This window comes from Oryx dammah, unplaced genomic scaffold, assembly GCF_014754425.2.
Source record: "Oryx dammah isolate SB20612 unplaced genomic scaffold, SCBI_Odam_1.1 HiC_scaffold_21, whole genome shotgun sequence".
NCBI lineage: Eukaryota > Metazoa > Chordata > Mammalia > Artiodactyla > Bovidae > Oryx > Oryx dammah.
Genome location: NW_024070205.1, coordinates 46,886,912 through 46,909,240, shown reverse-complemented (window position 1 = coordinate 46,909,240; position 22,329 = coordinate 46,886,912). Strand labels below are relative to the sequence as shown.

The 22,329-nt window shown below is 45.8% G+C and overlaps 2 protein-coding genes across 6 annotated transcripts in view; one reads left to right on the top strand and one right to left on the bottom strand.

Moving 5' to 3' along the window:
• The window catches only part of AKT3 (AKT serine/threonine kinase 3), a 279,685-nt gene extending 272,395 nt beyond the window's left edge, over window positions 1–7,290 (top strand). For 2 of the 3 annotated variants that reach the window (XM_040263596.1, XM_040263595.1), the window contains one exon: window positions 1,735–7,290. In XM_040263596.1, coding sequence (XP_040119530.1) covers window positions 1,735–1,820 — 86 coding nt within the window. In that variant the 3' untranslated portion in view covers window positions 1,821–7,290. The remainder of the gene's footprint in view (window positions 1–1,734) is intronic. The other variant, XR_005725001.1, reaches the window with a different exon arrangement.
• Window positions 6,900–22,329, bottom strand: part of SDCCAG8 (SHH signaling and ciliogenesis regulator SDCCAG8) — a 245,522-nt gene continuing 230,092 nt past the window's right edge. Inside the window, exons 17-18 of one of the 3 annotated variants that reach the window (XM_040263591.1) lie at window positions 17,443–17,569; window positions 6,900–7,252 (exon numbers count right to left, since the gene is read on the bottom strand). In XM_040263591.1, coding sequence (XP_040119525.1) covers window positions 7,223–7,252; window positions 17,443–17,569 — 157 coding nt within the window. In that variant the 3' untranslated portion in view covers window positions 6,900–7,222. The remainder of the gene's footprint in view (window positions 7,253–17,442; window positions 17,570–22,329) is intronic. The other 2 variants (XM_040263592.1, XM_040263594.1) reach the window with 2 other exon arrangements.

Here is a 22,329-nt window from a genome sequence, read left to right as displayed (position 1 = left end):
ACTGGAGTGGGTAGTTGTTCCCCTCTCCAGGGGATCGTCCCAACCCAGGGATCGAACCCAGCTCCAGAATCTTCTGTTAAAAATAGAGTGCTGGGTTTTCCCTGGTGGCTCAGAAGTGAAGAATCTGCTTGCCAGTGGAGGAGATGGGTTCAATCCCTGGTCCAGGAAGATCCCCATGCCTCGGAGCAATTAAGCCCGTGCGCCACAACTGCTGAGCCTGGGGGCCACCACTGCTGAGCCCACAACCCCCGGAGCCCATGCTCTGCAATAAGAGAAGCCACTACACCATAACTGATGAGCAGCCCCCACTCGCCACAACTAGAGCAAAGCTTGCTCAGCAGCTAAGACCCAGGACAGCCAAAAATAAGTAAATAAAAATTTAAAGAATTTTTTAGTTAAAAAAAATAGGATACTGAAAAGAACAGTGAGGAAAGGAAAGGGCAGCAATGTTCGTTACTCTTGAGAGGAGTGCAGAGCAACATCCTTCTCGTGTGACAGGGTCAGTGCCCACGATACAGCAGGGTCTGGCCTGGGTTCCTTCTCCCATTCTGTGGAGAGGCCGGAAAATTAAAAGAATTGGTAACACGTATTTCCTATATATATTTGAGGAAAGGGAATTATTTTGCCCAAAGGAAAGAACATTGGGTATTTGAAAGACTCTCACTTATTTTATATAGGATAGCATATGACCAAAGGCACTTTGAGTGGACAGAGGGATTTAATGGGGCACCTCCCCTACAGACAGTGAGCCCCGAGGACAGGAGGGACTTTGTTCAGAGCCCAGAGCAGATCACAGGGAATGTTGTGGGCCGAGTGACTGAATTCATGACCCAAAGAAGGAAGAGCATTCTGACACTGCAAGATTTTAATCATCAGAATAGTTATGGGAAAAGTTTGGGTGAGCCTTTAAAATCTTTCAAATGCAAGAAAAAGAGAGGAGCAGAGGGAGGAACTGCTTAAATGAAAACAGTCTCTCCATGCCTTTCAAATCTTCCAGTCTGTTTCCTGACGAACTAGTGCCTAGGATGCTGACATCTTTTCCTCTCTTTCCTTGACCTACTCTCTTTATTCTATCTAGTCTTAGGTTTTATCATAGGAAAATTAGGACCGGTGAGTTAGAGCAGGTATTAGATGTAAAGAATGTAAAATCTTAACCATGTAATCAGGGGCTCAGATGAAATGGAATCACAAATAAACTTAATTTTGCAATCACACCGAAAGTGCCATGAAGAAGAAATACAAGCATTTCAAGACAGATTGATATTGAAAATATTAGCAGATAACTTTTGAGTGCCGTTGGATTCTTTGACTTTATAATTTTGACCAGCATGATATCATGAAATTAAAGGTAACTGAAGATCGTCTGTTCCTTTTTATTTAAAATTTTTTTCCATTTATTTATTTTAATTGGAGGCTGATTACACTATTGTGGTAGTTTTTGCCATACATCAACATGAATCTTTTCTTCAATAGTTTTTCACGGTTTTGAGTCTTGAAATGTTAGTGTCATGAAGGAAATGATTTGATAGTATTATTTCTTCATAGATTATATGTTTGAAAATGAGATGGTTTTTGAGGTAAGTGTATTCATTGTATGTTCTATTGAGAGACACAAGTTTCTGGGAGCATTAGCCTCTGTTAATCTTTATTCTGTTAGGAGTTAGAGCCACATAGACCAGAGATTATGTTGCAAAAAATTAACATAAAATTAAAATAGCTATTTCCTGCCCACAGATGATGAGGACGGTATGGACTGCATGGACAATGAGAGGCGGCCGCACTTCCCTCAATTTTCCTACTCTGCAAGTGGACGAGAATAAGTCTCTTTACTTCTGCTACTTCACTGTCATCTTAGGTTTATTACTGAAAATGATTCCTGGACATCACAGCAGTCCTAACTCTTACAAATGCAGGAGCACCTTCAGACATCCCAGACCAGTCCAAGGTCTTCACCCCTCGCCGCCTTTCACCCACATGAGAATACACATATACGCAGACACACTCGACATTTTTGTTTTTGCATGAAATTGTATCTCAGTCTTAAGGTCTCATGCTGTTGCTGCTACTGTCTTACTATTATAGCAACTTTAAGAGGTAATTTTACAATCTTTGAAAGTCATGAGCCCACCATTGTTCATTTGTGCACCAACTGTCATCTTTTGATCTTTTAATTTTTGTTTTTCCCTAACAGTGAAGGCTAAATGATTCTAGGTACATTTTTTAACTTTCTAGATGATAAATCAAAAACTAATTAGACTAAGAAGATTTAGTTTTTAATTCAGAACAAGCAACTGTGGAAGCGTGGAGACGTGCATATGCAGACTCTTAGTAAAGCGTATCCGCTGAGTGCATAAAATAGGGATGTATCAGTAAGATCCGGCTGGGATTCATTAGGAAGCATTTGAGAGAAGGACTGAACAACTGTTAAGATAGACAGATACATTTATAAATTTAAATTCCTGTTCAGTACTGCAGAGGAAGCCTGGTGTTCCACGTGGATGTCCAGATTTCACAGGCTCTTATTGGCAAAGGAACATTGTTCTGCCAAGGAAGGAAGCATGTGCACAGCAGAGTAGATGACTTAAGGGTCTCCGATATGATTTGCACCAGAGAGCATTTTATTTCCCCTGTGCTTGGAAACCTCTTCCCCTTCCTGATATTATCACCTCTGATGGCTGAAGAATGTAGACAGGTGTAACTATCCTGTTTTTCACCAAAATCTGTACACTGAGGTGAACAGGTGTTCACCTCATTTGTTTCGATTTGTTTTACTTTCAGTTTTACGTGAAATAGCTTTTTCTCAGATGTTAAAACTTCGAATGTCCTTTTATGATTTTGTTTATATTGCAGTAGTATTTATTTTTTAGTGATGAGAACTGTATGTCATGTTAGCAAATGCAGCTCCAACTTACATAAAATAGACTTACTGCAGTTTCTTTTGACCCATGTGCAAGGAATGTACACGCCGGTGAGACTCATGCACTTTTTCTCCTGTGTAAAAAAATTTTTGATGAGGCTCTGAAATTGTACATATAGATTAGAATTTGGCTTTGGGAGAAGAGATGCTGTCATTCAACCCCTTGGTGCTAAAAATGAGAAATCTTCAACTATCTATGCCAAGGGGTGGAAACAAATGGATGTTATATTTGCTCTTTTGAGAATTGAAAGGTTATGATGGCCTGGCAACATAATATAATGAAGAAAATTGAGACCTGGATGATGAGAAATGGACTTTATTTTGCAAAATGAACACATCTCAAGTATTACAAAGTGGGTAGTAAAGGATAAGGACCTGGTGTGTTTATTCTGATCATGGTACATTTATCACTGAATCAAGCCATCAGGGAGAAAAACAAAACAAAAAAGAACACCTCTGACTTTTCTTTTTCTGTATATACTCATGTCCTCAAATTCCAACATTTCTCACTGAAAGGGGACATGTATGCAAACCTCATCTTTCTCTTTCATTAATGATGATCTTCAGATTAAACCCTTTGGTGCTAGGAGCTGACATTTTCCAAAGCAGCCTATGAAGTCCGGGGGGCAGGGGGCCCTTGTTGTGGCAAGCTGGAGGCCTCCTGACTCCATGGAGCCATCGTGGAGATGTATTTTAGTTAAACTATTTGACAGCTCCCAAATGGAAGACTACAGCGTGCCGTAGTGTTATGATTGCATTGTATGAAAGAGCAAGTGACTTTCTAAGTGGGATGAATCATATTCATATGCAGATGTCTTAGCCTCTTGATGCTGGAAGTGTGGGTTTATAGACATGAAACCACTGCTGGCGGTGGGTGGACCACTGGGACTGACGGGGTTAAAGGGCATTTTACTAAGGCAGCTAAGACATATTCAGACATAGATTTTATCCTAATTTTTCATCTCTCTATCTGAGTGAAGTTCATCCTTAGTACTGAGTAGGAAGTTACAGGCAATGGTAGTTCATTCTTTCTTACACATATAGCTCAACTTTTTTTTTTTCCACTTGGAATTATGTTGAATGTTTCACTTTGACAAGGAAGTAGACTAGAAGGTATGTCCTGTAAGTTGTCTTGCATCTAGTATATAAAAAAGAAACAGGCGAGAGGAAGAGAGGAAGGCTGAGACTGGCTGGCATTCAGAGCATTCATTTCTTCAGAGGGAACATATAATACCATACACTAAGCACACAGATGGTTTTGGGTTTTGGTTGGTGGTTTTGTTTTTTTCCCCCCCAAATCTTAAGGTGATTTCCATGACCTTGGCCAAGGACACTTCCTACGGATTAATGACAGCATCGACTGTGCCCCAGGGTGGCCACTCTGTACAGCCCCTTGCCCAGCTGGTGCCTGGGGCTTAGTCTTGTATCCCCTCTGAGATTCCGTTGGTGTCACACAGGGTGTTTTCTTGGCTTCAATTTTGAGAATCCCTTACTTTCATTCCCTGATCTCAGTCAGCTGACATGGAAATACAAGAGACAAACAGAAACTGCAGATAGGAGATTCTAAAACTTCCCTCGTCTGTCCATAGCTGAAGTTTTGGATTCTGGCAGATGGAAAGGCCTGAACCTGGAGTCACTCTGTTGGAATAGCAGGAGTTCAGGCTTTGCAGACTCATTCCTATACCGACTTTCACGAAGTCTGCCTCTTGGCCGTAATGCAGCCATCTTGGAGGAAAATTGGCCGTTTCTGCGTGGATTTCTGGCAGGGCTGCTCAGAGCTTTGCTTTCCACACTAACTTCATAGCATTATTCCAGTGTTTCCCATTTCCCATACCCGATCTCCAGCTTCTCAAAGCTGACTGTTCTTGCAGGGGCCACTTGCTTCTCTTAGAGTCCATAGTAAGGGCCTTCCTTACTAACTGCAGGGTCTTTCTATTACACGTCAGTGTACACACTTTGCTGCTACTGTTTGTACTGTCTACAGTAGAATTTCCTTATCTTGCTCCTGGTAGTGCATTACAGGCAAGCATGAATTGTAAAGTATTTATTTAAATAAAAAGAAAAGCCTCTAAATTGGTAATGGAATTACCTCCCTGTAGCTTTACAGTTTGTGACATTTCTCGACCTTGCTAGTTCTTTCATTAGATCCGCACAAGATCTAAGTCATCTGGGTAAGGATTTTAAGCAGACGCAACTACGAACCCAAGAAACTGTATTTACTCTTACTGTTGGTCATACTAAAACTGTTTCTTTCCTTAAGTATATGACCCACAAGGATGTGAAATAACTACAAGAAACTGTTTTTGTACACTGTACATCCTTAGTATTTTTACACGTATATGATAGGGACGCACATTATTTTCCTTCGTACAGACAGCTTAAATAAAGCACTATGTCAATCTGCTACTTCTCTGTTTATTGTCGTTGGATGTGGTTCTGTAATCTCAGAAAATTAAATATCCTTCTTTTCTGAAAAGATGTAATAGGTCCACCTGGTATTACCATATTCTAGGAAACAGGAAAGTAAGTAAATTTCTTGTAGCTCAAAAAACACACAGGATTATTTTACTACTTCAGTAAAATGGCAATAGTGCAACTGTACAAAAGGGCTGCTTCCAAAGGGGGGATGCTGACTTCTCAGCAGTGGGTCTAGAAGAGATCTGTGAAGCTGGAGGTTGATCTTTGTGGAGATTTGTTAAGCCCCTAATAGTCCTCACATCAGGTGGTTTGACCCCAGAATTCTTAAGGAGTGTAGCTCATCAGCAGTGTCTTCCTAATAATGTGTTGCTCTGCATACTTCCTTTCTTAAGAGTATATTTTTAAAACTTCGTGGCAGATGAACCAACATAGAAATGGATAATAGGTGGGTAGGATGGTTGGACTACAGTCTGATTTACCTAGGGTCATTTTGGATGGGCCTTTTTCTGATTTTACCTCATAACCCTACTATTGATGGACTTGGCTTTGCTCCTGTGACTAAGCCAGATAGAGGAACGGCTTTGGGACCAAAGTTGGTCAAGCGTGTATGTGTGTGTCACACAGCCAAACTGGAGGGCATTCTAACGCGCTCTTCTCTCAAAACCACTGGGGTTGACAGATCCAGGAGGCTTACAGAAAGTGACCTCTATAATTCTTTAAAGGTGCTATATTTTTAGAATATTGTATAATTTATTTACTGTCCCTGAAACAGAATTAGGGACAATTAATCTCTCTTACGTGACAACCTTTATGTCTAGCACAGTTGATGACATCAAGAAAACTTCTGAATCTGAATAGAAGTTCTGTTCTTTCAGGCTTGAACCTTGTCCATGCTCAGAGACTCGGATGGTCTTTGCGGGTGTCTCATCCCACCGCCTCCGGAGCCCAGTGCACACCCATCTGAGAGGCCTTGATGGTGATGTGACGACGGTGATGATAGATGTGTGCCAGGGAGAACAGCCCGAGGTTAGGGACTTGTCCCGACTGCAGCCTTGTCATCCTCAAGGACAACATGACTCTTTCAGTGCCCATTTTTATTACTTTGAAGCATTCGAGGGCTTAATTGTGTATAGTAGAAATACTATTTTAAACTAAAATAATGATCTGTGTACAGATGTTTGATAGAACTTAAGTAAATTTTGTAATTTCACTGAGTACGTTTTTAGGCTCCTCTCAGTTACTCATATGGAAGGAAAAACATGACACCACCAAGCCAAAGATGCTTTTTGTCTGTTTTTGTTGTTAACAGAGTGGAGAGGATAATGCTTAGTGCTTCCTGGTGTCTTCTGATTGATTGTGCACAAATGAGCACGATGATAAATAGTGGAGTCTTATGAGAGGTTGATTAAAAGGAAATAAAGTTGAAGGATAATATGTATAGATCACCAAGAGGGAAAGAAACATGAATGGTAGGAAAAAGGTTTGGTCCTTAATACCCTTTAGCCTAGTTAAAAATATGTGCCTTTTTTTGGTGTGTTTTTTCCATATAAAGGAAACATTTCAATTCGAGTCTTCAAAAAATTCATTTATTGAAATTCATATGTGTAACAGAGCATACAAATGAGCAGATATAAAAACGTAGTAACTTCAAGCCTTTTCTGAAAACATACACCGGGAGGTCTCCTCATCTAGTGTCAGACTTCAGCTCCAGCCCGTCCATCCTGCAGGGACCGCTTGGCAATGAATGTGGCGACGACGATGCAGCCCACCACAGTCTGAGGTGGGGTCCACTGGGAAGGTCGCGGCGCATTGTGGCATATTACGTACAAGTCAGATGAATGTAAATATCTCTTTGTAAAACATTTATTTCACTCTGTTTCATCCAGGTCAGCAATCAGATTGTGGCATGCTGGGTAACTGGAAAAAAATGATAATAAAAAGTAAGTTTAAATAGATCATGTTCTTCAATGTGATTTGTCTTCTTGCTGATTTAGTGACCTCTTTCCAAGTTTTTGGAGAAAATCCTTTTGCAAAAAAATACAGTTGTATGTAACCAGTCGTATGAAAAGTCTATAGGTGTGTAAGGTGAACCCTTATTTTAATGTTTTAAATTTGAAAACAAGCTATATTCCAGACAATTGTGTGTCTGAAGACAGGAAATAGCCAAAGATCCATCTCTTCCCCTGTGAACAGGAGAAAGGAGACAGGGATTTGTGCCAGGAACTGTTTACTGAAAACTGCTCAGAATTAGAGTAAAACTAGACAAAAAAAAATCCCAGGATGTAGACTAAGTGTCCCTAAGAAATTCCTGGTGAAATGATACAAGCTAACACCTCCAAATGTTTAAATGCAGTGTGTTTTGTCACATATAAAGGCATTTTCATATGGAAACCACCTCCCACATGCTGGAAGAAGGAACTTGGTAGATGTGGTCTCTTGGTTTTAAACAGGAATAAATGTTTCAAAACTAGCTCATGAGAGTTGGGTTGAGGGAGTCGCAGGTTAGTGAAGTACTGAATACTGCTGCCTGTCCTGGCTGACGTGGCTGTTCAGATTAGTTTAAACCATGTCAGAAACCACTGGAGATACTTAACATCGCACAAGACATGTATGCGTTGTGTGGGAAGATGACTTGCCCTCTAGGAGCGTGAAGTCACCAGGATGACGGGGACTAGATAGAGGGCTAAGATGATAACTACTGAATCCCAGCTTTCACTTCAAGAGACAAATGGGAAGGTAATGCAGGGATCTGGGCCCATCTAGTCTCTGTGTGGCTGGGTGAGAGTCATCTCCAAGAGAAGCAAGTCGGCTCTACACTCCCCAACAAAGATTGCCTGTGCTGGACAGGGCTCCTGTCTACCCAGCTTAAGCAACTATTACTTGTGGAGGATTTCCAAGATAGGACAGTGAGTGAAACCAAGATCAGTTTGCACAAGAAAAATACGAAAAATAATCAGTTGCCTTTTTTAAAAAAAATGAGAAAGTGTTCACTTGTCAAGTAGATTTCCCAGTGTGAGACACTCATGCTTCTTTAAGGAGCAGGTCTAATGCTCAAGTTTCATAAGTTTTGACACAGTGATTAGAGCGTCAGGTGTGCACCCCCAACCACACACAGCGGGAGGCCCCAGGGATGGTGAGGAAGTACGTGGGGTCTGTATGTGGCTCTCTGGGGGCTGGGGAGGTGGATGGGCCCTCTTCTGTGGTGCACACAGGGCTCCTGAAGTGCCACAGGGAGGCCAGGGAGCCCCAAAGCCCTGCCACTGCAGAAAGTGCCTGTTTGCATCAAACACGTGATCTCCATAAGCCAACTGGTCCTCTGGTCCTGACGGAAATGATCAGCGAGTAATGGGCTTGAATTGCTCACCTGTCCCCTAGCTAGGCAGACTGCCTGCCCACCATGTGCTCTGGAGAGGGTGGCTTACTTTCTAACTTTAGAGATTCAAGGACATCTTTGACTACAAGGATAAGTATAAACCACAACAGACACATTTCAAAAAAAATTTTCAAACTTGAGGTAGAAAACACAACACCTATAATGTGAACAACACCGGACAGTAAAGACCTTAAGTAGAAGGGAACCATGCTGCAGAATTGTTTTAAACCCAGGTTCCAGGAAACAGGTGTTTCTCACATGAGTCTCTTCAGTTCCCGCCAGGAACTGACCCGTCACCCGGCCCATTCCTACTAGTGCTCCTGCAGGGGTCAACCTGAGATTCCTGGGAGCAATCAAAGGTTTCCTCTTTCATTTGGTTTTGCAAAGCCCTGTACCCCTCCCCACTTTCATGTCACAGAACTTCCTGTTCACTGCCTGATACATCACGAGCACTCGGCAAATATGACTGAATGAATAATTTACCCTGTAATGTCATTGTCTTCCTGCTAACCAGCTCTTGGTGTCACCCTCAGATGGCTGGATCTTTAGTAAAGAATGTTTCTTGGTTCTTCGCCCTAACCGTGAGCATGTCCAGAGAGAGAGAAGCTTTAGTTACTGCCAACATCTGGCTCCTCCCTGCTTGGCTCAGGTGGTAAAAGCATCTGCCTGCAATGCAAGAGACCCAGGTTTGATCCCTGGGTTGGGAAGATCCCCTGGAGAAGGAAATGGCAACCCACTCCAGTATTCTTGCCTGGAGAATCCCTGTGGACAGAGGAGCCCTACAGTCCGTGGGGTCACAAAGAGTTGGATACGACTGAGCGACTAACACTACACTACCAACATCTACTCATCTGCCATCACTTAGGGCGTCAGCCGTGCCTAGTTCCAGAAAGGGGGCTCATCATCCACACCACAGTGGTCATGGTCTGGCTGTGTGTTCCAGTGGGACACAGCCAGCGTGAACTGTGGCTGGGGCTCTCAGCCACCCTCTTCCCATCACTGTGCCTTCAGACTTGTCGCCAGGGCCCCTTGCCGTGGCCCGGGGGTGCTGCGGCCACACCTGCAGTTGTTGATGGCTGCCCCCTAGAGGGCAGAGGGCTGACAGCCCCCTGGCAGCTGCTCCTCTGAAGGGTTGTCCACGGATGACATAAATGCCCCCCAACCGCAAGCCAGTATCACTGACTCATTGTTCTTTTTAAACACTAACGGAGCCTTCTCTCCACAAACCCTGACTTGTGAGACTAATTTTTTACTGAAGTTTAACTTAATTCAGAGTTTAAAAAATGAGTCTCTCTGGGTGATCTGAACTGTTTCCCAATCAACACCCACACCTGGGGTCCAACCCAGCCTTCTCTGTTTTTCTCCCAAGCCTGTGGCTCAGGGATGCTGCAGCACCAGCGAGGCCTCACAGGGATGCTCAGAGCTCGGCCTGCCCCATGTTTCCATCTGTCTCTACGCGTCTCCATGTGGCCTCTTAGCAGCCCCTCCAAGTGGAATATCTCCCCTTCTGGCTCCCTCCTTTGCTCATGTGTACATCTTCGGTCTCTGTTTGACCAGGATTAAAAAAAAAAAAAAAAAATGAACCTGTTCCTCAGGCCTCTGGGCAGAAAAGCATCTATTTTTAACTCAAGAGGACAGAATCCCTCCCCCAGCCTCCATGTGGGGTATTTCAGAGCTCGGCCTCAGTTGACAGAGCTCCAGGGAAGCCTCCAGTACCTGCCTTGTGCTGCCCCCACTTTGGGAGCCAGGCCACAGCTCTGTAGCTGCTCAGCTAGGGTTGAGCTCCAGGCCGCTGCCTGGGAGAGAAGACCTCCATCTCCCCCCTTGCATGCAGCCCAAGGCCCAGGGAATGAACACCAGTCTCTGGAAGTTTGTTCTCCTGCCCATTCATTTCCCAGCTCTACTCACTCCACCTCTCTGGGCCTGATTTTTCCACCTGTGCAGAAAGATTTTAAATGATTTCTCTAAGTGGCATTTTCAAGCATACAGTGACCTCAGTGCCACCCTGGTAGGTGCTCTCTTTTGGGCTCTGGTAATGCAGAGAGCTCCCTTTTTAAAGGAAGCTGGTTCTATTACTGATTTTTTTTTTTTTTAACCAGAAATTGACTGATGGACTGATGTGGAAGCTAAAAACTTAACTGAAGTGGTCCAGAACTGAGACTTGAATGCAGGCAATTTGACCTCAAAGTCCAGGCTCTTTTTAATGCTATTCCAACCAACTTAATGAAAGAGCCACCAAGTTTGGTGTTTGTGGGATTAAGCAGCAGTCAAATATATCAGGCAACCTGGACTATATAAGCCACGTGACCTTATGGATGGTCATTAACTTGTCCCTCCCCGGTCCTTCTGTGGAACTCTGTGGAAACGCAGCTCGGACGTGACCACTGACCTGTTAGAAGGCAGTTCTCTGCCAACACAGGGCTCACGGTTGCAGACTCCAGGTTAAGACGGGCCTGCCTCTGCCCTGCACAAGTCACCGAAGCTCTGGCTGAACTGCCTTCCCCTCCGGCTGGCGCAGCTGCCAGATGGGCAGGAGTTCACAGCAAGGTCGCCGCAGACCATCATTTTATTCTTCCCCCATGGCTGCCCGGCTGGGCCCCAGACAATGAAAGCTCTGTGGCAGTCAGAGTTCAAGCTTCATTCTCCCTGAACTCTGGGGCCTGGGTTTGCTGCCTGTGGGCTCCAACATAGGAAAAGAACTGGAGAAGCTAGAAGATGGCACCGGTAGAGGCAGGACAGACTTTCTTGCAGAAAGAAGGTGAAGACAGTGATTCCTTAGCTTCCTGGAAAACAGCACCTCGATGTGGACTTGGGACTTGAGACATGGAGGGAAGACACGGGATCCCAGGCACAGACAGGAGTGGTCAGGTGGGAGGACCCACTAGCCAGTGGCTGGCATCTGCTCACCGTCTCTTCCCCAGAGCACACTCCAACACGTGTGACGGATCCTGCCACAGTCCACGGGATCCTGACTTTGTCATCTTCCAGCTTTCTTGAATCCCATGAGTCACGAGGAACTTCCCCTGCACATGGGCAGGGGTCTGTGTTTTGTACGAACCGTGTTTCCATGGTAAATAGACTTTTAAGAATTTCCCAAAGGACAGACAGTGTCACCAACAGCAGAGAGTGGAGCCTCTGGCTGCCTCATGTTTGAAAGCGTTAAAAATAAAGACAACATTGACATTTGGGGTTGTAATGTGACGGAATTACAGTCTTTTAAAGGCAAGAACCACTTATCTACACTACATGTAATATTCAGTGTTTTGTTCACTTGTCTAATTGGATTAAAATATTTAGCTCCCTTTAAAATCTTGATTGTGAATTTATATTGCAAAATGTAATGTCTGACTCGGGAAGCAATAAGTGGAGCAAATGTATCTGAAGCAATGTTAAATTCAATGTATTTTTCTTCCATAAGTCTTATTCTGAAATTATTCACTCTTGGACAAAGTGAACTGTTAGCAGAAGAGCAAGTTTGGCTTCAATAAAGCTGTATGCACTTTTCAATATTAATTACACACAGGGCCTTCAGTTGAAAAAAAGAAAAAGTTAAACTATGCTATTTGAGTTGCTTGAGGAAGCTTCCCTGAGGGTCACAAGACCCCTATGTTAGAAATGTGGCACCAGGGGGTCTTACGTCATTCTTCTACAACACTCAGGCAGCAGGGAGTTAATGACATTTTAGCTGCATATGTTCAAGTTTATTTAAAAAAATATGCAAGTCACTTCGGTTGACAGTGTCTTGTACACAGTTTTGAAAGAATCAGGGCAAACTTTAACAGAGTCAGTTTTTATTTGAAAAATATTTTCTGGGAATGTATCAGTGTTTATTTTTGAGACTGACAATTCGGGTGAAAATCAGGATAAAAACAAAAAAACAACAATTTGGTTGAAATCAAATTGTTTGTTTTCATCTATTTAGAATTCTTTCCAAAAAAATCTTGGTTCAGGAGGAGGCTTTTTAATTTATTTTATTCAGTGTATTTGCTGTTCTATCAAGCACCATCTGTCCTGCAGGTAGCTAGCTTCCTGAAAGTGCTGACTTAACTGGGTGAAGCCCCCCCGGGCTCAAGGAAGGCCCACCACAGACTCTGTGGACACCTCCAAGCCTCTGCTGGCTGCCCCTACAGCTTGGTTTGCAGGCACTCAAGGGAGCTGAGCCGAGCTCCCTGGAGCTCACGTTTCTGAAGGCTTCCCCCGCCCTTTCCTTCAGGTCACAAATGGGCCTTTCCTTCCTTTGTCAGCTGTTGCTTTGTTTCTTGTGCTTGTTTTCAGCTCTCTTTATGAATCCTTTGGTGTAGCGAGATAATGTCCGTGATTTTGAATATAATCACATATGTCTGCTGGATCCATACACAAGTTTAAATCAAATTAGAAAGTGAATTCACTGCCAAAAATGCTCAAAAGTCATAGGGCCAACTGATTAATCACCCATCAGTCAGCTTCAGATGCTGTTTTCTAAACTGTGTAAGTGACGCTTCTAAAGGGACTATAAAGACATCCCTCCCAGACTGAACACTGAGAATGGAGTCAAGCAGTCTGTTGGGACAGAGCTATCAGAGAATGCAAATCAGCTGAAACCATATCCAGCACCAGAGAAATATACAAATAAAATAATCTTGGTATAAATGACATCCTCTAAGTGGACAGATAATTTCCATCCTCTCCCATCTCTCAGATGCCATTCTCCCCAAGAAAAGACTCTAATTTCCTTACCAGCTGGAGCCACCCTTCCTGGCCAGATGTTAGAGCCCCAGGCCCTGGGTCACAGACCTCTGACCCGGCTCCCAGCTGTCAGCCCTTACCAAAACTCCTCTGGGACCCAAGTTCCAAATACTAGACACCCCCATGACCCCCACCAACCACAGGCACTACCACAGAGCCAGTCCTCTACTGGTCCCTGAAAAGAACAGAGGAGAATTGTGTTTGCAGTGTAAAGCTGGGTTAGTGTTTTCACATCTCTTATTTCTCCCGAAGAACTAACATAGCATTTCATGATGTTTTAAAAGCTACTTTTCCAGAAGTTTTTTCTCCAAGAGGGAAGCAGGAGATTCATAAAGCCCTTGTTTTTCATCAGTCCTAAACTGAGAACAAGTCAGAAAAGCAGCCTTGAACTTGGCGGTCAGCAGACTGAGCCATGTCCACTGGGTAGGACCCAGGGCTGGCCCAGCTCTCGCTGGACCGGCCACCACAGGCCAGCAGCGCTTCAAGGGAGATAGGAGCTCTCACGGCCAGAAAACGTCACAGCCGCAGTTAGGACTGTGACCATCGGCCAGGCATGTTGTTGTGCATCTTTCAGAAGTTCAGCAGAAACAATTCAGAATAATAAAGCCTTCTGAACAGGCTAGATGTTTCCTGTCGGAGGCCACAGGCCAACCCGAACTTGTCATCTGCTTCGGCACAGGACTGAGGCATAGGAGCAAATTGGAGGGATGTGACTCAGCTTTAGAGCAGCTGCCCAGGCCAGAAAATATCCATTCTCTAGTGAGAATTCAATGGATAGAGATTTTTAGAGGCTGACGTGCAAAATTAAGTTATCGTGCTTAATTCATCCAGGCTGGGAAAATGGAAGCCTTTAGCTAAACCACCCTGGAACCAGAGATAAACCAGAGGACTCTCTCTGGGAGAAAGGTAGGTGTGGACTTGGTGTGTCTGGTCACTCCAGAACCCTCAGGAGGCAGCAGGCACCCTCTGAATACCTGCTGTGGACAAACAGCATCCTCAAGGCCTCATCGGAAGCTAAATGCAACAGTTCAAGTTCATTTTGGGGCAAAAATAGGTCTAAACACCACACTCGGGTACAAAGGGTGGGCTTTGATTTAGAGAGTAGAAACCTGCCTGGGCTTCTGCCTCATCTTTGAACACTAGGACTTGCTACTGAAAGCCAGGATTTTCTTGACCAAATTTCCTTTGTCATGCCCACATTAAAATAACTCCAAATGTAATATCTGAATCTGAAAGATCCCTTTACAGATGAGCCAGATGGGCTAGTATCAGATAGCATAGGATGTCAAATCATTTCTGTTGCTTCAGGCAAAGGGAGAAAAAAAAGCTTTGCTGATTTTTCTGAAGAATTTTGAAGAATTTATCTTTTTTTCTTTTTTTAAAATGCAATTTACAAAAATTTCACAATCCATTTGGCAATTATTGGGTTTTTTTAAAGCCCTGGATGAGATTTCTAAGCATCGATGATCCGTGTTAAGTTCTAAGTGGACTATAAGGTAGGCAGATGGGGAGTTAAAAGGCAAACCCCAGAGGATAACGATCTGGCCCAGAGTGGAGAGGAGGCTGCCACATGCTTGGAGCTTGTGTGCGAGACTCTCCACAGCCCACATTCTGAAGTCCTTCTCGGCTCTCAGAGGCCAGGAGCTCCACTCATGCCCTGAGTTTCTCCAGCTGCCTGGAGGCCTGATGGCCCCAACCTTTGGCTGGCACCACCCAGGCCCCCCCGCTCCTTTGAGGGCCACCCAGCACTCCCCCGACCCCACCGTGAGGACCTGCCCAGAAAGCTGAGTTCTGGTTGTGGTCGGGCCACACAGCGCAGGATGAGGTACCTGGGCACGTCGGGGGAGCGGGCTGACAGGAGTCCACAGGCTCTCTGTCCGACCTGTGCTTCTCCCGGGACCTTCTCCAGTTTGAGAAAGAGAGAGGAAAAGAAAACCCCTGACATTTCTTTGCCTGCAATCCGCCAGAGAGCCTGCCACGCACCTCACAGCCGCCCTCATTGGCTTTCCAGTGTCCCTTTGAGTTAGGCTGGTATGCAGAGGTGGACACTGAGGCTTAGAAGAGACTTCAACTTGTCCAGTCCCTAGTGACAGGGATGCACTCTGGACTCGTTCTCTATTCTTTCTGCCTCCCATCACTTTCAGAGGCTCTCAATCTCTAGTGTCTTCCAGAATTATCCAAACAGCTTGTTAAGATGCAGATTCCTGAGCCCTGTTCCCAGAGATGCTGTCTGGTGTGCGTGGGGAGAGGCCCTGGGACCCATGTTTCTGGATGACTGTGTGACTGTAGGGCGTGTAGAACAGCCTCTTGGGAGCAGACAGTGCAGGTGTGTCTCCAGCCCAGGGCCTGAGCTCAGTGACTGGTTCCTGGAGGTGCTCACTCACTCTGTGGAACCACTCACTGAGGACTCTGCAGAGGGGTCTGGTGGGCTGAGTGGGAAAAATCACTCAGAGGACAGTGGCTCCTCAATACCCTGCCCAGAAGGGGTATAGTAAGGGTAAGGTAATACCCAGAAAGGGTATTTGGGCTCACGGTCATTTTGGAAATAGAGTGAGATGACTTCTCATCCTTTTCACTTCCAGATGCATTTTCGCATTAATCATTCTGAGCACTTGCTGCCTGGCATCCCCCAGGCAGTCGTGGAGCACCCCAGCACACTCCTGATCAGAGGCTGAGGCCTCGGCCAGCCTGTGGACCACCTCCTCATCCCAACTGACTACTCAATGGGGTAAAAAGCCCAGCCTCTTAGACAAGAAGAGAAGCAATGTGGGAAAAGACGGTTTTATTCCATCCTCCAACTCCATTGCCCCTGCTGCTGGCCACAGACCTAACCTGAACAGGGAAAGTCTGGATCATGGAGTCAGACTTCAGCTCCGTTTTCACTGTCCCTACTTGCTAGCTGTATGCGTTTGTCTGAGTCTCAGTTTCCCTATCTGTAAGACAGAGACAATAATTAATCTTGCAGGCATGTTCAAGGATAGAGGGAGTTAATGTGTGTTATCTATGTAACATTTCCACACCCTCTGCAAGCACTCCAGACATTAGCTCAATTACCAATCAGCTGTTTTAAAACAAGACTCCTACATTCTGTTCACAAGGACTCCCCTAATTGGGAGCATGCCTTTCCTGCACCAGTTGAAACTACACACACCCTCCAGGGGCAGTTCAAAGCCAGCCTCCTCCAGAAAGGCTCCTGACCACTGCAGCCTGCCCCACCCTCCCACCTCCTGCCCTCACGCTGCTGCCCTGTGTGGCTCGGTGCTTCACCGTGGGTCTGCTCTCCTGTGCAAACTTTAGCTCCCGAAAAAGGACAGGTCCAGGGCCCACACTTCCCTTCACTGTGCCCAGAAGAGTCTTCAGAGTCTCCCTCCCAGCTTATTCGCTAACCCATGTGACCCCTGGGAATTTCCACCTAGTAAGACACAGCTCTGTCACAGGAGAGAGGAACGGAGAGAGTAGCAAGGAAGCATATACACTACCATATGTAAAAGAGATAGCCAGTGGAAATTAGCTGGGTGACTTGGGGAACTCAAACCGAGGTTCTGTAACAACCTAGAGGTGTGGGAAAGGGTGGGAGGTGGGAGGACAGTTCAAGAGGGAAGGGACATACGCGTAGTTAGTGTCAGTCGCTCAATCGTGTCCAGCTCCTTTGCGACCCTGTGGACTGTAGCCTGCCAGGCTCCTCCGTCCATGGAGTTCTCCAGGCAAGAATACTGGAGTGGGTAGCCATTCTCTTCTCCAGGGGAGCTTCCAACCCAGGGATTGAACCCAGGTCTCTTGCATTGCAGACAGATTTTTTTTTTTTTTTTTACCATCCGAGCCACCAGGGAAGCCCAGTATACATATGTATACTTATGGTTAATTCATGCCGATTTATGGCAGAAACCAAAGCAATATTGTAAAACAATTATCCTCCCATTAAAAAAAAATAAAAATTTTTAAAAGGATAAGGAAAAGACCATGTGCACCCCAGTGTGTTCTCCGGCGGGTGAGGTGCCATGCACGGTACCTGGGATCTCAGATGTCCCACCTCTTCCGATAGGCTCTGTCTCTCCAGCAGAAGCTGGTTCTGCTTGTTGAGGAGCTGTACCAGCTGCTGGGCCGTGGCCTGGCTGTGCTTGTCTAGCTGCTTCAGCCTGGAGAAAAATCCACCACAGAATTAGAGACGGGTTCTGAGAACTAGGGGACAAGGCCATCCACTGGCTCCCTGTATTCCCCTGCTCTAGGTGTGGGAGGGAAGCTCCTGACAGTGAACTAGAGGCTGGAGGTCAGAGGCACCTGGACGCCCTCCTTCAGGGAAATGGAATTTTACCAAATGTGAAAGGGAATTGTGAGTCTTTCCAGTGAGTTGTTATTTAGGGAGCACACAGATAAAACTGAAGAAAAACTCAAACCTTAAGCTCACAGAGCTCAAAGATGAGGGGGCCTGAGTGCCTCCATTGTTCAGCGGGAAACGTCTCTGGCAGGCTGGAGCAGACGGCCGGCCCCGGCTGGGATGTGGGCGAGGGAAGGCGGAAACACTGAACTAAGGGTTTTCCATTATTAATCACTCAGTCCATCACAAGCTCCGGCATCGCTGACCAGATGTCTTTAAAGATCCTATATTTGTCATTCTGCTGATGGACTCTCCCCTCCAGACTTGCTAATTCACTCAAACTATTATCCACGTTTGTCCAAAGACAGCTTCCTACGATCAGCAGCACACTCACCCGTGGAAATGCAGGCCTTGGATTAAATGTAGACTTGAACAACCACCAAGAGCTGGTCTGCGAAGAAGTTGGGTAGATCATATGCCCTTCCTCAGGGTCCTCATGGACCAAAAGCACCAGCAGTGAAATTAAGTTCTGTTTTCACAAGAAAACTCCAGGCTACATATCCCACAGTGAGTCAAGAAATTCGAAGACTGTTCTGCAGACACTGGGCTCAACCCACCCTCAGTTTAAGCTCTCTGACGGCTGCGTTTTGGGGGGTGCGATGCTTTGAGCACAACTGCGTATCTGCGAGGACAGACATTTAGGACTCAGGGAGCAATGGGTAGACTTGTTTGCTAAAAGTGATTCAGCATCTGGAGACAGGTAAACCTAAAACTGCACCCTGGGCAACCTAGCAGTGGTCTCGTACTTGACTCACACTGGCCTCAGATTCCTCTGCCTCCTGCAACCCTCCCCACTTCCCAGGTGGCACCTACTGCCTGACCCGCCCCCTTCTCGAGCTCCGGGTGGTTGTTCAAGCTGCCCTACCAGGCACACTTACTGCAACCCAGTCCACACCCCTGCATTCTACTAAGAACTCTCTGTGTCCCTCCTCCGAATTCCACATCGCAAGGATGAGAGGTCTGAACTGAAGATACTGGGGCAGGCATCTAGCAGGCACTGCACATGCTCTCCTGGTAGGAGCCAGCTCTGGCCATGCCCACAAGCCTATGCCCCACCCCCTGCCCACAGCTGCTTCCGGAGAGAGCAAGGACCAAGGACAAGGCTTAGTTCCTCCTTCCTGTGTTTGTAGCTGCCTAGGACCAGGTTCCCCTGATGGCTCGGATGGTAAAGAATCTGCCTGCAATGGAGGAGACCTGGGTTTGATCCCTGGGTCATGAAGATCCTTTGGAGAAGAGAATGACAACCCATTCCAGTATTCTTGCCTGGAGAATCCCATGGACAGGGGAGCCTGGCAAGCTGCAGTCTATAGGGTCACAAAGAGCCAGATACGACTGAGCAAGTAACACACAGAATACTTAAAAGAGGCTTTCCAGGTGGCGTTAGTGGTAAAGAACCCATCTCTCAATGCAGGAGATGTAAGAGATGTGTGTTTGATCCCTGGGTTGGGAAGATCCCCTGCAAGGCATGGCAACCCACTCCAGTATTCTTGCCTGGAGAATTCCATGGACAGAGGAGCCTGGCAGGCTATAGTCTGTGGGGTCGCAAAGAGTAAGACACAACTGAGGGACTAACACTTTCACTTTTACTTTAGGACCAGATTCAGGGTCTCCCTCGTCCAGAGCCTGGGCTACAGTCTGGTCCTGTCCATCCATGTATGAGCACTTTCTTGCCTCTGTACTATATAAATTACAATGCCCACCTCCCTTGCACCCATTACTCTCCCTCTAATATGGGAGGAGAGAAAATTAAGTTCCCATGGCATTGCAACTTTGGGAAGCCCAGTCTGCCCCTACTGCCACCAACCATGCTCTTATGTGGAGCAATTTTTCCTGAGAACACAGTCTCAAAACTACCCCACTGGCATCAGACCAAACCGAAGTTTTCCTCTACAGCATCCTCAGCATGGGGAGGCTGGGAGAAGCAAGAACATTCAGGAAGCAGAGAAGCAAGGCCAGCTGGCTTCAGTGGGTGGGGAGGCTAGGAAAGGGGGGCACTAAGCCCAGGCTCATCCAGCAGCTGATCTGAGTGATGACTCTGCTCTCCAGCACTGGAGTGGGCACCATTGAAGATACAGAGATGTTGAGAACAGCCTTTCCCTTGAGAAGCAAACAATCTAATGCTTTGAGATTTAAATCAGACAAGCAAAAAACCTCCTCATTTGCAGGGAAGCTCTGTAAACCACCAGGTGTAGGTGACTTTCCCTTTCCAATCAAGTCTGGGGTGTAGAGAGAGCCACAGACTAAGAGTTACTGAGGTAGTAGCCCATTGGCTTCATGTTTGCTTAGAACAAATGAAACAGAAACATGTGATAAAGAGATGATACCATCAAGGTTTAAAGTCAAGAAGGTTCCGGGAGTGGTCACCCTCCATGAGGTCCTTGCTCTGTGAACTGATCAATGAAATAATATTCGGGCTAATAGTTGGGTTTGGTGTGTAGTTTTGGGCTCCTGAAAAGAGTGGCTACCTGATCCAGGGCTCTGGGCTGAGCCAAAGCCTGTTTTCACAGTACAAACAGCCAGCCATGGGCTGGCCACACCACTCACCGCCAGAAACGGGATTGGTTCCTGCCTAAACCCTCCTCCAAAGGAGCCCCAGAAGAACCTAGATGAGGCTCAGCTGGCCGTGTTCTGCAGACTGTGGGCCTTGGATCCCTGCAGCAGTTATGCAGGAGCCCAGGCCCCGCCCAGACCAGATCAATCAAGTCCCAGGTGCGAGCCTTTCATCAGCACGAAACCAGCTGCCCAGGGTTTTCCTGCAGGAAAGTGAAAGTGTTACTGACTCAGTCATGTCTGAATCTTTGTGACCCCAAGGACTGTAGCCCACCAGGCTCCTCTGTCTGTGGAATTCTCCAGTCAAGAATACAGGAGTGGGTTGCTATTTCCTTCTCCAGGGGATCTTCCCGACCCAGGGGTTGAATGTGGGTCTCCTGCACTGCAGGCAGACTCATGAGTGAATGAACCACCAGGGAAGACCTTCCTTCCTGCAGAAGCACAACTGATAAAAGGAGTAAGACCCATGGGGAAATCCTGCCTTCCCTCCAGGAAGCTGAAGCCTCACTAGCCTCACAGCTGAAGAGCCAAAGATGGATTCACTGTGACTCAACTCGAACTCCTCTAAGGAAGCCCTTTAAAAAATATGCTCCCTCTTTTTTCAGAGTCAGCCTCTATCATGCCACTTTACTACAGCAATAAAGTCAATCACAAGCTCAGAAAAAGTAAAAACAACAACAAAACCCAAACTCACATTTGTTGGAAAAAAAAAATAAAGCTACAATCCAGATTTTACATAAAAAGGACTTTGTTAAGGAAATATATTAATATTTCAATGGTAGCCCTCTCAAGGCCTATTTTGAATATTGGGAAAACAGATTTTTTTTTGAGTTAAATAGTTCTTTTTTGTAACTGCTTTCCCCAAACACTTTACAACCCAGCCTACACTATTCACGAATGCTTTATTACTGTCAGTTAGAAGAGATTTTTGGGGGTGTCCTACTGGCATAATACACTGTCTTTTATTTTCTGTGGTGGTTGCTGCTCTCATTTTTGTTGTCCTTCGAAGTTCACGTCTTCATCCAAAATCCCAGCTGCAGCCACTACCACTAACAACAGCTAACACTTGCTGAGCCTCTGAGCTCATCCCTCCATTAAAACTCACTACAGTCCTAAGAGGTACGGCCAGGATTATTATCCTATTTTACAGATGAGAAAACTGAAACTGACAGGTTCAATTCACTGGCACGAAGTCACATAATGAATAAACGGCAGACTACGGAGGCAAAGCGAGGCCTAGGGTAGGTGTTCGGAACCACCACTAAAGGTTGGTTAATTCAGTGAGTTAAATTCAGCAAACCAACCAACTCTCGGTAAACAGTTCTCATGACACATCGAGAGTTACAAAATATTCCTTGCCTTAGCAGTTTCCCCACTAATTTTGGAGACAGAACAGGTGCTGCACTGAGAGGACCACCAAGGCATAAAAGCACAGGGTCAGCAGAGGCAAGGGTGAGGTCCAGGAAGGCTTGTGCCCACTTAGGAGAAAGATCACTATCATCACCATCGTCTACTGAGTGCTTACTGCCTGCTAAGCGCTTATTATTTATTAACTTCTTAGGGCTCGTGACAACTTCATGAAACAGGAACCGCTGTTATCTCCACTTTAAGGATGAGGAAACTGAGTTATATAGGACTAGTCCAAGGTCACTTGGATAGGAAATAGGATATAGGACTATATCAGGATATAGTCCTGGATATAGGACAGGAAATAGGACCAGTCCAAGGTCACTTGGCTGGCAAGTTGGGATGTGCAAAGATGAACAGTGTTGGTCTGGCAGGGGCCAGGGCAGGGCCTTCCACATGGGAGGTGGTGCTGCAAAGACAAGGGTGGCAGTGTGGCTTGACCACAGGCTGTGGTCTGCTCAGAGGGAGGGAATGCTGGACCTAGTAACACTCTGACCTAAACTAACAAATACTGATGCTGTGCTCCAGACAATGGCATTGCCATTTACCAAAAGAGAATGGAAG